At 37.1% G+C, this 17,862-nt stretch overlaps 1 protein-coding gene across 3 annotated transcripts in view; it reads left to right on the forward strand.

Annotated features, from left to right (window-relative positions):
• Positions 1–17,862, forward strand: part of LOC109496332 — a 389,020-nt gene that overhangs the window by 297,548 nt on the left and 73,610 nt on the right. For all 3 annotated transcript variants that reach the window (XM_045050955.1, XM_045050956.1, XM_023249271.2), the window contains 2 exons: positions 14,417–14,538; positions 14,945–16,455. In XM_045050955.1, coding sequence (XP_044906890.1) covers positions 14,417–14,538; positions 14,945–16,455 — 1,633 coding nt within the window. The remainder of the gene's footprint in view (positions 1–14,416; positions 14,539–14,944; positions 16,456–17,862) is intronic.

The following is a 17,862-nucleotide window of genomic DNA, read 5'->3' on the forward strand; positions in this document are numbered from 1 at the left end:
AAAATAAGAAGTGACTGGGAAAGATGTGGACCAGGAGTCATGGGCTTGCCTAAATGTATTCAAATTCAAATGTATTTTTTTAATTTATTTTTTTAAATTTACATCCAAGTTAGTTAGCATATAGTGCAACAATGATTTCAGGGGTATATTCCTTAATACCCCTTACCCATTTAACCCATCCCCACTCCCACAACCCCTGCAGTAACCCTCTGTATGTTCTCCATAAGAGTCTCTTATGTTTTGTCTCCCTACCTGTATTTATATTATTTTTGCTTCCCTTCCCTTATGTTCATCTGTTTTGTATCTTAAACTCCTCATGTGAGTAAAGTCATATGATATTTGTCTGTCTCTGACTAATTTCGCCTAGCATAATATCCTCTAGTTCCAACCACATAGTTGCGAATGGCAAGATTTCATTCTTTTTGATTGCCGAGTAACCACAACCACATCTTCTTTATCCATTCATCCATCAATGGAACTTTGAGCTCTTCCCATACTTTGGCTATTGCAGGTATGCTGTTTTGAAGGGGCACATGCACCCCAATGTTTATAGCAACACTATCAAATTCAAATGTATTTTAAAAGATTGTACCATGCTGGTCAATCATAAAAAGTTTTAGAATCAAGTTAGACTCACCAACTACTAAAATAAGGCAATAGAGCACCTGGGTGGTTCAGTCGGTTAAGTGACCAACTTCAGCTCAGATCATGATCTCACTGTTCATGGGTTCGAGGCCCACATTGGGGCTTTGTGCTGACAGCTCGGAGCCTGGAGCCTGCTTCGGATTCTGTGTCTCCCTGTCTCCCTGCCCCTTCCCCTCTAATGCTATGTCTCTCCCTCTCAAAATAGAAAATTTTAAAAAGATAATAAATAATAAAATAAGGCAATAGATGATTGTCCAAGAATTAAGTGCACACAAAAAACTAAAGTATTGTAAATTCAAAAGAAATTAAACTGTTAATCTGAAAATTTTTCATAGAGTAAAATATAATCTGGATTTAGAAGATTTTGATGGACAAAACTGGGTAAGGTCGTATAGGCAGGGAGAAATATTTTAATTTTGTCCCATCCCTTAATATCTGACATTTTCTTTTAAACTTGTCTTCTTGGGAATTTATGAAAATATTATTCTTAGTTCAAATTAAAGGCAAATATTTGTTGTTATCTATAATATTCAAAACAACTTTTACCCTCCCCCCCAGATTATATCCAAATGATGTCAAGAATTATTTCCAATAAATAACTGAATTTATAGGAGGAGTTAAACATAGTTGGCTAAACACTAACATTTAAATAGTTTAAGGTAATACCAGTGAAAACATATACTTGTGATGTATTTTTCTTGAATAAGTATCCATACACATTAAAAATATCATAAATTAATATACTGTAAACTTTATTCTTGAGATATTTTATAAAAATGTTTATGCTTTTCTCTTTCAAGCCTCTCTAGCCTACATGAAGTTGAATTTACATTTTGGAAAAAGTAATTCCAATGAGATAATTTGATATGACATGAAGTGTCAAATGAAGACATTTTATTGTTTTTAAGTTTATATTTAAATTCCAGTTAGTTAACATACAGTGTAATATTAGTTTAACATGTAACATTTAATGATTCAACACTTCCATACAGCATCTGGTGTTCATCCCAATAAGTACAATCTTTAATCCCCATAACCTATTTCACCCATTATTCTACCCTCTAGTTTGTTCTCTATAGCTAAGAGTCTGTTACTTAGTTTGCCTCTATTTTTTTTTACCTTTCAGTCATTTGTTTCTTAAATTCAACATATGAGTGATATATTGTATTTTTCTTTCTTTGACTAACTTATTTCACTTAGCATGATACTCTTCTGCTACATACACATTGTTGAACATGACAGGATCTCATTATTTTTATGGCTGACTCATATTCCATTATGTATCCACCACTTCTTTCAATCCATTTATTAGTCCATGGACACTTGGGCTGTTTCCGTAACTTGGCTATTGTAGAAAATGCTGCTATAAACATTAGTGTGCATGTATCCATTTGAAATAGTATTTGTGTAATATTTGGGTAAATTCCTAGTAGTTCAATTGCTGGAACATAAGGTAGTTCTAGTTTAACTCTTTGAGTAACCTCCATATAATTTTCCAGAGTGGCTGTACCAGTTTCTATTTCTACCACCAGTGTAAGGTTTCCTTCTCTCCACATCCTTGCCAACTCCTGTTGTTTCTTCTGTTGTTAATTTTGGCCATTCTGACGGGTGTGAAGTGACATCTCATTGTAGTTTTGATTTGTATTTCCCTGATGATCAGTGATGTTGAGCACCTATTCATGTTAGCCATCTGAATTTCTTCTTTAGATAAATGTCTATTCATGTCTACTGCCCATTTCTTAATTGGACAGTTCATTATGTGGATGTTGAGTTTTATAAGTTCTTTATATATTTTGTATACAAACCCATTATCATATATGTCATTTGCAAATATCTCTTCACATTCCAAAGGTTGACTTTTACTTTTGTTGACTATTTCCTTCAGTGTGAAGTTTTGGGGTTTTTTGTTTTTCTTTTTTTGAGGAAGTTACAATAGTTTGTTGTTGTTTTTGTTGTTGTTGTTGTTGTTTTTGCATTTGTTTCGTTTGCTTCAGGAAACATCTACAGAGAAGTTCGTATGTCTGAATATCAAAAAGGTTACTGTCTGTATTTTCTAGGATTTGATGTTTCAGGTCTCATGTTTAGGTCTTTGATCCATTTGAATTTACTTTTGTGTATGGTGTAAGAAAGTGGTCCAGTTTCATTCTTTTACATGTTGCTGTCCACTTTTCTCAACACCATTTGTTGAAGAGACATTTTCCCATTGGATATTCTTTCCTGCTTTGTTGAAGATTAATTGGCCATATAATTGTGGATTCATTTATAGGTTTTCTATTGTAATCTAATTATTTATGTGTCTATTTTTGTGCCACTACCATGCTGTTTTGTTCACTATAGCTTTGCAATATAACTTGAAGTCTGGAGTTATGATGTCTTCAGCTTTGCTTTTCTTTTTCAAGGTTGCTTTGGCTATTTGGGTTCTTTTGTGGTTTCATACATATTTTAAGATTGTTTGCTGTAGTTCTGTTAAAATGCTGTTGGTGGTGGTGGTTTGATAATGATTTTATTAAATGTGTAGATTATTTTGGTAATATAGACATTGTAACAATATTTCTTCTTCCAATCCACGAGCATAGACGGAGCATTCCATTTTTTGGTGTCATCTTCAATTTCTTTCAACAGTGTTTTATAGTTCTCACAGTACCAGTATTTCACCACTTTGGCTGCATTTTTCCTAAGCATCTTATTGTTCTTGGTGCAATTGTAAATGGAATTGATTCCTTCATTTCTCTTTCTGCTGCTTTATTATTGGTATATACAAATGGAACAGATTTCTATACATTAACTGTGTATCATGAGACTTTGCTGAATTTGTTTATCAGTTCTAGCAGTTTTTTGGTGGAGTCTTTCAGGTTTTCTATACAGAGTATCATGTCATCTGCAAGTAGTCAAAGTTTTACATCTTCCTTGCCAATTCAACTGCCTTTCATTTCTTTTTGTTGTCTGACTGTTGTGGCTAGAACTTCCAGTACTCTGTTAATTAACAGTGGTGGGAGTGGACAACCTTGTCTTATTCCTGACTATAGAAGAAAAGCTGCCAGTTTTACTCCATTTAGGATGATATTAGCTATGGGTTTTTCATAGATGGTCTTGATTATGTTGAGGTATGTTCCCTGTATCCCTACTTTGTTGAGGGTTTATATAATGAATGGGTGTACTTAGTCTAATGCTTTTTTGGCATCTATTGAGATTATCATATGGTTCTTCTCCTTTCTTTTATTAATGTGGTGTATCACATTGATATATTTGCCAATATTGAGCCACTCTTGCAACCCAAGACTAGATCCCACTTGATTGTACTGAAATATTGTTTTGTGAGGGAGAAAGAGAGTGAGAACAAGCACAAGCAGGAGAGGGGAAGAGGGAGAGGGAGAAAGAGAAACTTAAGCAGGCTCCATGCCCAGAATGGAGCCAAACAAGGGACTTGATTTCATGACTGTGAGATTATGGCCTGAGATGAAATCAAGAGTCAGATGCTTAACTGAGCCACCCAGGCATCCATGAATGATTTTTTAAATATATTGTTGGATTTGGTTTGCTAGTATTTTATTGAGAATTTTTACATCCATGTTCAACAGGGATATTGGCCTGTAGTTCTCTTTTTTAGTGTATCTATCTGGTTTTGATACCAGGATAATACTAGCCTCATAGAATGAGTTTATAAGTTTTCCTTCCTTTTCTATTTTTTGGGAATAGTTTGAGAATATGTATTAACTTCTTTAAATGTTTGGTAGAATTCTCCTGTGAATCCACCTGGTCCTGGACTTTTGTTTGTTGAGAGATTTTTGTTTACTGATTCAATTTATTTGCTGCTTATCAGTCTGTTCAACTTTTCTATTTCTTCCTGTTTCAGTTTTGGTATTTTATATATTTCTAGAAATTTTCTTTTTCTTCCAAGTTGTTCAATTCCTTGGCATATAGTTTTTCATAATACTCACTTCAATTGTATTTCTGTGGTATTGGTTGTTATTTCTCCTCTCTCATTTGTGATTTTATTGATTTGGGTCCTTTTCTGTCTTTTTCATAAGTGAGGATAGAGGCTTATCAATTTTATTTTTTTTTCTAAGAACCAGCTCCTAGTTTCATTGATTTATTGTTTTGTGGTTTTTTGTATCCTTTCTATATCATTTATTTCTGCTTTTATCTTTATTAGCTCCTTCCTTTCCCTAGCTTTAAGCTTTGGTTATTGTTCCTTACTAGCTATTTTATGTGTAAGGTCAGGTTATTTATTACCTAAACTGTTGAAGGAACTATTCTCCCTGCTGGGCTAAAAGACTTTTTTGCACTTTACTTTTTTTTACATTTTTAAAATATAAAAGTCTTCCTTTGTCTTGGATCATACAAAAACAGATCATAGGCTGGATTTGGCCGGCAGGGCATAGTTTTCCAGCCCTTCATCTAGCTCATGTTTTTTTTTTTTTTTTTTTCCCTTAGCAGTTTATTTTTTATTTTTTATTTTTTTTATTTTTTATTTTTTTTTATTTTTTATATTCTTTATTTTTATTTATTTTTTTATTTTATATATGAAAATTATTGTCAAATTGGTTTCCATACAACACCCAGTGCTCATCCCAAAAGGTGCCCTCCTCAATACCCATCACCCACCCTCTCCTCCCTCCCACCCCCCATCAACCCTCAGGTTGTTCTCAGTTTTTTAACAGTCTCTTATGCTTTGGCTCTCTCCCACTCTAACCTCTTTTTTTTTTTCCTTCCCCTCCCCCATGGGTTCCTGTTAAGTTTCTCAGGATCCACATAAGAGTGAAACCATATGGTATCTGTCTTTCTCTGTATGGCTTATTTCACTTAGCATCACACTCTCCAGTTCCATCCACGTTGCTACAAAAGGCCATATTTCATTCTTTCTCATGGCCACGTAGTATTCCAGTGTGTACATAAACCACAATTTCTTTATCCATTCATCAGTTGATGGACATGTAGGCTCTTTCCATAATTTGGCTATTGTTGAGAGTGCTGCTATGAACATTGGGGTACAAGTGGCCCTATGCATCAGTACTCCTGTATCCCTTGGGTAAATCCCTAGCAGTGCTATTGCTGGGTCATAGGGTAGGTCTATTCTTAATTTTCTGAGGAACCTCCACACTGCTTTCCAGAGCGGCTGCACCAATTTGCATTCCCACCAACAGTGCAAGAGGGTTCCCGTATCTCCACATCCTCTCCAGCATCTAGAGTCTCCTGATTTGTTCATTTTGGCCACTCTGACTGGCGTGAGGTGATACCTGAGTGTGGTTTTGATTTGTATTTCCCTGATAAGGAGCGACGCTGACCATCTTTTCATGTGCCTGTTGGCCATCCGGATGTCTTCTTTAGAGAAGTGTCTATTCATGTTTTCTGCCCATTTCTTCACTGGGTTATTTGTTTTTCAGGTGTGGAGTTTGGTGAGCTCTTTATAGATTTTGGATACTAGCCCTTTGTCTGATATGTCATTTGCGAATATCTTTTCCCATTCCGTTGGTTGCCTTTTAGTTTTGTTGGTTGTTTCCTTTGCTGTGCAGAAGCTTTTTATCTTCATAAGGTCCCAGTAATTCACTTTTGCTTTTAATTCCCCTGCCTTTGGGGATGTGTCGAGTAAGAGATTGCTACAGCTGAGGTCAGAGAGGTCTTTTCCTGCTTTCTCCTCTAAGGTTTTGATGGTTTCCTGTCTCACATTTAGGTCCTTTATCCATTTTGAGTTTATTTTTGTGAATGGTGTGAGAAAGTGGTCTAGTTTCAACCTTCTGCATGTTGCTGTCCAGTTCTCCCAGCACCATTTGTTAAAGAGGCTGTCTTTTTTCCATTGGATGTTCTTTCCTGCTTTGTCAAAGATGAGTTGGCCATACGTTTGTGGGTCTAGTTCTGGGGTTTCTATTCTATTCCATTGGTCTATGTGTCTGTTTTTGTGCCAATACCATGCTGTCTTGATGATGACAGCTTTGTAGTAGAGGCTAAAGTCTGGGATTGTGATGCCTCCTGCTTTGGTCTTCTTCTTCAAAATTCCTTTGGCTATTCAGGGCCTTTTGTGGTTCCATATGAATTTTAGGATTGCTTGTTCTAGTTTCGAGAAGACTGCTGGTGCAATTTTGATTGGGATTGCATTGAATGTGTAGATAGCTTTGGGTAGTATTGACATTTTGACAATATTTATTCTTCCAATCCATGAGCAGGGAATGTCTTTCCATTTCTTTAAATCTTCTTCAATTTCCTTCATAAGCTTTCTATAGTTTTCAGCATATAGATCCTTTACATCTTTGGTTAGATTTACTCCTAGGTATTTTATGCTTCTTGGTGCAATTGTGAATGGGATCAGTTTCTTTGTCTTTCTGTTGCTTCATTGTTAGTGTATAAGAATGCAACTGATTTCTGTACATTGATTTTCTATCCTGCAACTTTGCTGAATTCCTGTATCAGTTCTAGCAGACTTTTGGTAGAGTCTATCGGATTTTCCATGTATAATATCATGTCATCTGCAAAAAGCGAAAGCTTGACTTCAGCTTTGCCAATTTGGATGCCTTTGATTTCCTTTTGTTGTGTGATTGCTGATGCTAGAACTTCCAGCACTATGTTAAACAGCAGCGGTGAGAGTGGGCATCCTTGTCGTGTTCCTGATCTCAGGGAAAAAGCTCTCAATTTTTCCCCGTTGAGGATGATGTTAGCTGTGGGCTTTTCATAAATGGCTTTTATGATCTTTAAGTATGTTCCTTCTATCCCGACTTTCTCAAGGGTTTTTATTAAGAAAGGGTGCTGGATTTTGTCAAAGGCCTTTTCTGCATCGATTGACAGGATCATATGGTTCTTCTCTTTTTTTTGTTAATGTGATGTATCACGTTGATTGAGTTGTGAATGTTGAACCAGCCCTGCATCCCAGGAATGAATCCCACTTGATCATGGTGAATCATTCTTTTTATATGCCTTTGAATTCGATTTGCTAGTATCTTATTGAGAATTTTTGCATCCATATTCATCAGGGATATTGGCCTGTAGTTCTCTTTTCTTACTGGGTCTCTGTCTGGTTTAGGAATCAAAGTAATACTGGCTTCATAGAATGAGTCTGGAAGTTTTCCTTCCCTTTCTATTTCTTGGAATAGCTTGAGAAGGATCGGTATTATCTCTGCTTTAAACGTCTGGTAGAACTCCCCTGGGAAGCCATCTGGTCCTGGACTCTTATTTGTTGGGAGATTTTTGATAACCGATTCAATTTCTTTGCTGGTTATGGGTCTGTTCAAGCTTTCTATTTCCTCCTGGTTGAGTTTTGGAAGAGTGTGGGTGTTCAGGAATTTGTCCATTTCTTCCAGGTTGTCCAATTTGTTGGCATATAATTTTTCATAGTATTCCCTGATAATTGTTTGTATCTCTGAGGGATTGGTTGTAATAATTCCATTTTCATTCATGATTTTATCTATTTGGGTCATCTCCCTTTTCTTTTTGAGAAGCCTGGCTAGAGGTTTGTCAATTTTGTTTATTTTTTCAAAAAACCAACTCTTGGTTTCGTTGATCTGCTCTACAGTTTGTTTAGATTCTATATTGTTTATTTCTGCTCTGATCTTTATGATTTCTCTTCTTCTGCTGGGTTTAGGCTGCCTTTGCTGTTCTGCTTCTAGTTCCTTTAGGCGTGCTGTTAGATTTTGTATTTGGGATTTTTCTTGTTTCTTGAGATAGGCCTGGATTGCAATGTATTTTCCTCTCAGGACTGCCTTTGCTGCGTCCCAAAGCATTTGGATTGTTGTATTTTCATTTTCATTTGTTTCCATATATTTTTTAATTTCTTCTCTAATTGCCTGGTTGACCCACTCATTTGTTAGTAGGGTGTTCTTTAACCTCCATGCTTTTGGAGGTTTTCCAGACTTTTTTCTGTGGTTGATTTCGAGCTTCATAGCATTGTGGTCTGAAAGTATGCCTGGTATCATTTCAATTCTTGTAAACTTATGAAGGGCTGTTTTGTGACCCAGTATATGATCTATCTTGGAGAATGTTCCATGTGCACTGGAGAAGAAAGTATATTCTGTTGCTTTGGGATGCAGAGTTCTAAATATATCTGTCAAGTCCATCTGATCCAATGTCTCATTCAGGGCCCTTGTTTCTTTATTGACCGTGTGTCTAGATGATCTATCCATTTCTGTAAGTGGGATGTTAAAGTCCCCTGCAATGACCACATTCTTATCAATAAGGTTGCTTATGTTTATGAGTAATTGTTTTATATATTTGGGGGCTCCGGTATTTGGCGCATAGACATTTATAATTGTTAGCTCTTCCTGATGGATAGACCCTGTAACTATTATATAATGTCCTTCCTCATCTCTTGTTACAGTCTTTAATTTAAAGACTAGTTTGTCTGATATAAGTATGGCTACTCCAGCTTTCTTTTGGCTTCCAGTAGCATGATAAATAGTTCTCCATCCCCTCACTCTCAATCTAAAGGTGTCCTCAGGTCTAAAATGAGTCTCTTGTAGACTGCAAATAGATGGGTCTTGCTTTTTTATCCATTCTGATACCCTGTGTCTTTTGGTTGGCGCATTTAATCCATTTACATTCAGTGTTATTATAGAAAGATACGGGTTTAGAGTCATTGTGATGTCTGTATGTTTTATGCTTGTAGTGATGTCTCTGGGACTTTGTCTCACAGGGTCCCCCTTAGGATCTCTTGTAGGACTGGTTTAGTGGTGACAAATTCCTTCAGTTTTTGTTTGTTTGGGAAAACCTTTATCTCTCCTTCTGTTCTAAATGACAGGCTTGCTGGGTAAAGGATTCTCGGCTGCATATTTTTTCTGTCTAACACCCTGAAAATCTCGTGCCAATTCTTTCTGGCCTGCCAAGTTTCAAAAGAGAGATCAGTCATCAGTCTTATAGGTCTCCCTTTATATGTGAGGGCACGTTTACCCCTTGCTGCTTTCAGAATTTTCTCTTTATCCTTGTATTTTGCCAGTTTCACTATGATATGTCGTGCAGAAGATCGATTCAAGTTACGTCTGAAGGGAGTTCTCTGTGCCTCTTGGATTTCAGTGCCTTTTTCCTTCCCCAGTTCACGGAAGTTCTCAGCTATAATTTCTTCAAGTACCCCTTCAACACCTTTCCCTCTCTCTTCCTCCTCTGGGATACCAATTATGCGTATATTATTTCTTTTTAGTGTATCACTTAGTTCTCTAATTTTCCCCTCATACTCCTGGCTTTTTTTATCTCTCTTTCTCTCAGCTTCCTCTTTTTCCATAACTTTATCTTCTAGTTCACCTATTCTCTCCTCTGTCTCTTCAATCCGAGCCATGGTGGTTTCCATTTTGTTATGCATTTCGTTTAAAGTGTTTTTCAGCTCCTCGTGACTGCTCCTTAGTCCCTTGATCTCTGTAGCAAGAGATTCTCTGCTGTCCTGTATACTCTTTTCAAGCCCAGCGATTAATTTTATGACTATTATTCTAAATTCACTTTCTGTTATATTATTTAAATCCTTTTTGATCAGTTCATTAGCTGTTGTTATTTCCTGGAGATTCTTCTGACGGGAATTCTTCCACTTGGTCATTTTGGATAGTCCCTGGTGTGGTGAGGACCTGCAGGGCACTTCCCCTGTGCTGTGGTGTATAACTGGAGGTGGTGGGTGGAGCCGCAGTCAGACCTGATGTCTGCTCCCAGCCCACCGCTGTGGCCACATTCAGACTGGTGTGTGCCTTCTCTTTCCCTCTCCTAGGGGCAGGATTCACTGTGGGGTGGCGTGGCCCATCTGGGCTACTTGCACACTGCCAGGCTTGTGATGCTGGGGATCTGGCGTATTAGCTGGGGTGGGTAGGCAAGGTGCACGGGGGCAGGAGGGGCAGGCTTAGCTTGCTTCTCCTTAGGTGATCCACTTCATGGGGGGCCCTGTGGCAGCGGGAGGGAGTCAGATCCGCTGCCGGAGGTTTGGCTCCGCAGAAGTGCAGAGTTGGGTGTTTGCGCAGAGCCAGCAAGTTCCCTGGCAGGAACTGGTTCTCTTTGGGATTTTGGCTGGGGGATGGGCGGGGGAGATGGCGCTGGCGAGCACCTTTGTTCCCCACCAAACTGAGCTCTGTTGTCCGGGGGCTCAGCTGCTCTCCCTCTCTTTGTCCTCCAGCCTTCCCACTTTCCGAGCAGAGCTATTAACTTATGACCTCCCAGACGTTAAGTCACGCTTGTTGTGGGAACACAGTCCGTCAGGCCCCTCCGCTTTTGCAAGCCAGACTCGGGGGCTCTGTTTGGCCGGCCAGCCGCCCCTCCACCCTGGCTCCCTCCCGCCCGTCCGTGGAGCGCGCACCACCTCGCCGCCCTTCCTACCCTCTTCCGTGGGCCTCTTGTCTGCGCTTGGCTCCGGAGACTCCGTTCTGCTAATCCTCTGGCGGTTTTCTGCGTTATTCAGTCAGGTGTAGGTGGAATCTAAGTGATCAGCAGGACGCGCGGTGAGCCCAGCGTCCTCCTACGCTGCCATCTTCCCTCCCTCCTAGCTCGTGTTTTCTTAAACTGGGCTCTACTTTGGGTGCTTATTAAAATACTTGAATATTCTGGTTTCTTTCCTTGAAATTGAATAGCAAATGGGAATTCTTACAAGTGATGCTTTCCCAAAGTAAACCTCTAGGGAAATGTACCATGTACAATGATGGGGATAGTTTACCACAAGGAGGACCATTTAAGAGTTAAGTTTCATAAGTACAGACCTTAGTTCGTTTATTTATTTTTTAGATTTTTAAAAATTTTTTATATTTATTTATTTATGAATACAATTTATTGTCAAATTCGCTTACATACAACACCCAGTACTCATCCCAACAAGTGCCCTAACAATGAATATTTCATTTATTTTTGAGAGAGTGCAAGCAGGGGAGCGTCAGAGAGAGGGAGACAGAGGATCTGAAGTGGCTTTGCACTGACAGCAGTGAGCCAGGTGTGGAGCTTGAACTCATGAACTGCTAGATCACTGGGGACAAAGTCAGATGAGCTACTCGGGTGCCCCTGGATCTTACTTCTTTTAGAAAGTAAAGGGGATTCTTACTGTGCTCTAAAACTCCCTATTGAAGACTTGGCATCCTCAAAATTTTTCAAATCACATGCTATGACTTCCTTATCATATAATTGCATTAAGATTAACATTAATTACACAAAAATACTTTTTACTAAAAAAAAAACATTATGGAGCAAAACCTTTCTATATAGCTTATTAACCGAACCTTTTTGTTATCTTCACATTCCCCATGCACCTAGAAGTTTGCCTGGGAGTCAGCTGTTAGACTCTGAGGCCTAGATAACAGTGAGTCTATTTCTTTTAGAACAGTGGCTAACTAGAATACAATTATATATTATAGGTGTGTGGCCATGGCACTGATGTCATCAGATCAGGAAATGGTCTAATAAATTTATTCTTCTTAATGGCTAAAGTAATCTGTTAAGATTATTCGATAAAATTACAACTTTGTTCTATATAAGATGCAGTAAAAATAGATATAAATAAAGGAAAATGTGGATATAAACCTTTGGACAGAGTTTTACGGACTTAACTAAAAATCAGTTTAGTGTACAGTATAAAAGTGTACATTAATTCTTTTTTTTAATGTTTATTTATTTTGAGAGAGAGAGTGTGAGTGGGGGAAGGGTAGAGAGAGAGAGAGGGAGACACAGAATCAGAAGCAGGCTCCAGGCTCTTAGCTGTCCGCACAGAGTCCAATGTGGGGCCTGAACCCACAAGCCGCAAGATCATGACCTGAGCCAAAGTCAGACGCTCAACCGACTGAGCCACCTAGGCACCCCAAAACTGTACATTAATGCTTTAGAGGAAAGAAGCAACTTTCTAGAAAGAGGGGGAAATTTTTACAGATTCATTAGTTGGAGACATTTATTTAACAATCTAATTGAGTTTAGTTTTCATAGCATTTTTTTCTCTCAATTAGAAATCAGTACTGTTCAGAATTACAGTTCTCAGGAAAGCATAGCCTTAGAGATAAAGATAGATTAGCTTTTACAAAGTTCTAATTAATTTATAAATATCTTTTACCCTCTTTTGATGTTAGTTGAAGTTTAATCAGCTAGCAGAAAATATTTATTTCAAAAGTGTCACCTCTGGAAAGTGGTATTACCAGGAAGAACACTTAACCCTTCTGATACTCTACACCATCTTTGAAAGTATTCTTACTAAAGAAGATATTTGGTTTAGTTTTCCAAAAAGCAGACATAAATGTTTGTTATAGTCAAAGTCCCCAAACGTCAGGAAGTATGACAATCCTAAATAACCACTGTGACTTCCATATTTATTGTGTTTTCTGTTAGATTTGTTTATCATGTAGTAGAATATGTAGCTGCCTTTGGTTCTTTTGGAAAGAATAGAAACATTATCTATATAGTTCCTGAGGAGGCCAGGTATCCTGATAAATCCAATACATGAAAGGATATTAGTTGCAAATTCATAAAGGCAAATATTATTTTATTAAGCATATATTATGTTTAGTTGAATAAAGTTTGCTTATATTTTTCCTCACCCTTTAATTTTTTGTCTTGACTTTCAAACTAATGAAAACTAGTGAATTGGAGTCATAATAGAAAAGCTATTACTATGATTTGAGACTAGGAGTAAAAGAAATTCTGAGTACTGGCATGTTTTAGACGAATGTTTAGAAGCACATGAAATTTATTTCTTATCTACCTCTCCTAGGGTGTGAAAATTTCAGTATTGTTCATGTTTGTTTGCCATATAAATCAACATTTTATTTCCTTTACACGTTATGTCTTACCAGTTTTCATAGTGAGTGTTTTCTCTTAATCGCTACTTCATGTGAGCCTCACAGTTGTCTGCTGAGACAGGACATTCTAAATCTTTTGTTATAATCAATTATAGAGTATATTAAACCTCGTGGAATTTTTTTTTCTTATATCATACCTAAATGTCACATTATAAGTCTATTTTTTGCACGGGTTTTATTGAAAATGGAGTAAATCTTTTGTGTAGATAAAATTCATTTTGTTCATTTTTTTAACTTTCTCTTCTCCTGTGCTTGGACTCCTTATTTGTCTAAAAGACACATTTTTAAGGTATGTTATATGTGAAGGCTAACAATAAAATATTAACAGCAACTATGATGTCCCTGAAGGCTCCTTTTGGTTGAGAGAAACAGAACCCCATTCATACTACCTTGAGAAAAAACAAAAGGAGGGTGATAAGAACTTAAGTCAAGAATCATCATTACCATAGGGAACTCAAGGACAGAAAGTAAATATTTAGGAGGAACTGGAATCAGGAACCCATGTAAAAATGTTTTCGTCTGTCTAGAGGCATATGATATGTGGTTTCAACTTCCTTTATGTATGGCTGTTTTATTCTTCACATTCTCTGCTTCTTGACTTTTTTCTACTTCTCTAGGAATATGACAGACTGTTTTCTCGTAGTGCCTGAGAATGCCTGTCCACACTTCAAACACAGCAGAAAAACACCCGAATTCTAACTCTAAATCCCAAGTAAAGAGAATCTACTCCAATTTGGGTAAAATTCCAGCTACCTACAACCAAGGGACTGGGTAACAGTACCAATGCAGCATTGGGAATGGCCATTAGTTCTTGGAAAGGTAGAGGCTAGGAACACACCTTACAACATATCTATCATGTCTGCCCTTATACTTAAATATTAATTCTGAAGTTTTACTTTGGAAGAGGTTCTCACTATGACTTTCCCTCAAGCACAAGTGAAGCTAATGAAGTGATATACTCCCCTCAATCAAAATTACTAAGTGTGCTATTTTTCATGGTAAATGCAACCGAGAATTTATAACTTGGTTTATGATTTATTTTGCTTTTACAGCCAATAACTACAACTAATTCATCAAGTGAACTTATATTCTCACTTCAAGATGTGTCCCTTCCAATTGAAATAGTACCAGAAAAATTTGAATATTTTTCCCCAGAAAGGCTCAACACTCCAAGGTAAGCCTCACTAAAAACCAGATCTACAACCTTAACTTGGTGTAGAATATAGAAAGTTTGTTTTATTTTCCACTACATTCTTAACATGATATTCAAGTCCCAAAATAATGATTCATTGATTAGAAAGGAACAAGAAAATAGTACATTTCAAGAGAGTGTCCTAGGCAGGCTATTACTTTCAGCTGTAATGGAAAACAGTTAATGTAAGGGTAAATGCAAGTGTAAAATCTGCTTACACTGATACTATTCCAATTTGTTCACAAGAATGTTGGTGGTGTTTCTTACTTTCTACAACCTGATAGAAATGTGTACTCTATAGTATTTTCACACAGAAAGGTTTTCAACAGAGAAAACATTTAACATTTGATGAATATTTTTAAGGTGTTCATGTTTGTCTTTCTTTAAGTAATGAAGGAGCAATTGTGATATCACATGATGAAGGAAGAAAGTCTGAAACAGAAGCTTCTGATACAAAAATTTCTGAAATTTCAACGGGTTCTTTGGACTATAAAAGTCTCCAAGACCTAAAAATAATTGAAAGTGACACCCCCTTGCTGGAATCTGGCTCTGAAAGATGTGTGATTGATTCTGACTCTGATAGAGGCATTGGTTTGGACTCTGACTTGGAACAGCACTCAAAAGACTCTGATTCAATAATATGGGAAATGGACTCAGACTCAGAAAAACGTCTCATGGACTCAAACTCTGTGAAACAACTACAACAAGCAGAAAAATACCAGGTGGCTTCAAGTTCTATGAAAGACCTGATGGAGTCAGAGCAACAGCTAGTGGGAGTTGAACAATGCCAGATGGACTCTGACTCTTTTGAACACTGGATGGACTCAGATTCAGAAAAATGTTTGGCAGACTCTGACTCTGAAAAATATGGGTTGAACTCAGACAGTGAAAGACCTGAGATGGATTCAGACTCAGAAAAATCCCCTATGGCTTCTGCATCTGTGAAACACCCGCTAAAGGCAGAAAAATGTCAAATAGCTTCAGATTCTGTAAAAAGCCTGATGGAATCTCCGAAAATGTTGATGGAGACCAAACAACACTGGATGCTCTCTGCTTCTGAGAGGTATGTGATAGACTCAGACATGGATAGAGATGAAATGGACTCAGCTTCTGCATCGTCAGTATGTCTGATGGGGGAAGAAAAACACCAGGAAAAGATAAGATCTAAGAGATATATAATGGAATCTGATTCTGAACCATGTGAGATGGACTCAGACTCAGAAAGATATGGGCTAGCCTCAACAGCTGTGAAATGTGTCATGGATGCTAAAACATTCCAGTTCAGCACTGATACTGAGGGATGCAGGATGGATTCTTGGTCAGAAAGACATACGAATGACTTAGATTCTGAAAGCCCAGAGATGGTCTCTGATTCAGTGAAACACACAATTAAGGCTGAAAATTGCCAGAGGGCCTCTGACTTGGAAAGTTTATGGATGGGCCTCAGGTTTGAATCTAAAAGATGCTGGACTGACTCTGAAAGACAAAAATTGAACTTTGACTATGGTAGATGTTGGGATAGCTCTGGAAGATATCAATTCAGGTCTGAAAGAATTCAGCATAGCTCTGGAAAATGTAGGGATGACCCTCAAAAACGTTGGGATAGCTTTGAAAGACATCAAATAGACCCCAATTCTGGAAAATATCTAGCAGATTCTGAAAATAAAAGACATAAAAATGAGTTTGAAAGTGAAAGACTTATGATGGATATGGCGAAGGAACAGTGTCTGATATTTGAAAATAAGAGACTTCAAACAGATGAAGACAAGAAAAGGTATCTCATAACATCTGACAGTGAACAAGAGCACAAGATTGTATTTCACAATGAAAGACACCCCGTTTACTCAGAAAATGAAGCACAAAGGCTTGGTGCTCGCAAGAAGGATAATCGTCCTCAGGGTAAGCCTAAATATGTGTGACTTTTGAAAGTATAATTAATAACATGGTGACAATTACAAAATGTCAGTAGCTTTAACGGGTTTGGGCCTGAGATCATTTCATCAGAAGCTCAGAGAAAAGGCATCTTCATTCTAGATTTCCATTCACTTTTGAAAATTAGGCAAATAGGAGCACCTGGCTCGCTCAGTCTGTAGAGCATGTGACTCTTGATCTTGGGGTTGTAAATTGAAGCCCCATGTTGGGTGTAGAGGTTACTTAAAATATTCAATAAAATTAGACAAATCATCTCTCTTTATCTACTTCATAAAAGAATAAAAATTAGAGAATTATTAGCAAATATGGTTATTTGTGCCTAGAAAACAGCATGCTAAATTTTGCTCCGATTGTTCTGGAATGGGTCAGTAGAAATTGCTCGTAAACTTTTCCCCATTATTAGTTGGTGTGAAAAGTAGTATCCAAGCCTAACTATACAGACATCCAGCTTAACTTGCTTCTCTCAAAATTATTATAAAAGCTGCATAATTCTCAATAGATAGTTGGCATTTACCTTGTTAGTCACATTTACTTTTACTTCACACTACATCATTATAATTCTCCATTTCCTAAACCATTGCATTAAGGTATGCTTAAAACAAAGGAACTATTATCATTTCATAAAATGTTTTTCTTCGTATTATTCATTTTCCACAGAGTCCTTTAGCTACAATTCAAAGGAGAAAAAAAACTAAGAACTTGACCCCTAAACATTCAAAAGAGATTTTACCTCTGAAAATATAACAAGAAATTTTGTGCTTCAATAAATTCCAGTGACTCTTCAAAAATAGATCATTTGAAATAGTATATATTTAATGTATGATAAAGTTTTCCTATTTTAATATGCTATTTATACAGGAGTCTTTGAAATTTATCCTATATAATACTGACTTTTACATGTTATATTCTTTTAAGTAGAACAGGTTATTTAATCCAATAAAAATATACTATATATTTTTGGGCATTTACTAACACAAAGTGTTATCCAGGGGTTTCCTTGATTGTCAGACAGGTACATTTATCCTCAAGCCATTAATTCAGTTGGATTAACTGTGCGATATTTTATTTGAACAGTCAGAGGAAAATATTCATCTCATTCTTTATATTCCCTAACAAAAATAATCTGGTTTCAATTAGAAATGAAATTCTATTGGAAAAGATTAAGGAGTGTAAGAAATGAATTTCTGAGATCCTCTTACAATGCAACATATTGGTAGGGTGGTGAAAGAAGTATGCTACCTTTCATGAAGAGGGGGAAAACCCTTAAAACAATGTTTTTATTGGATTTGAATTTGGTAACACTAAGTTGAATTATCTCCTAACCAAATATCATTCTCTTCTAACAAGGCAATATTAGTGATTCTTTAAGAGTTG

Source organism: Felis catus, chromosome X (assembly GCF_018350175.1).
Source record: "Felis catus isolate Fca126 chromosome X, F.catus_Fca126_mat1.0, whole genome shotgun sequence".
Taxonomy (NCBI): Eukaryota; Metazoa; Chordata; class Mammalia; order Carnivora; family Felidae; genus Felis; species Felis catus.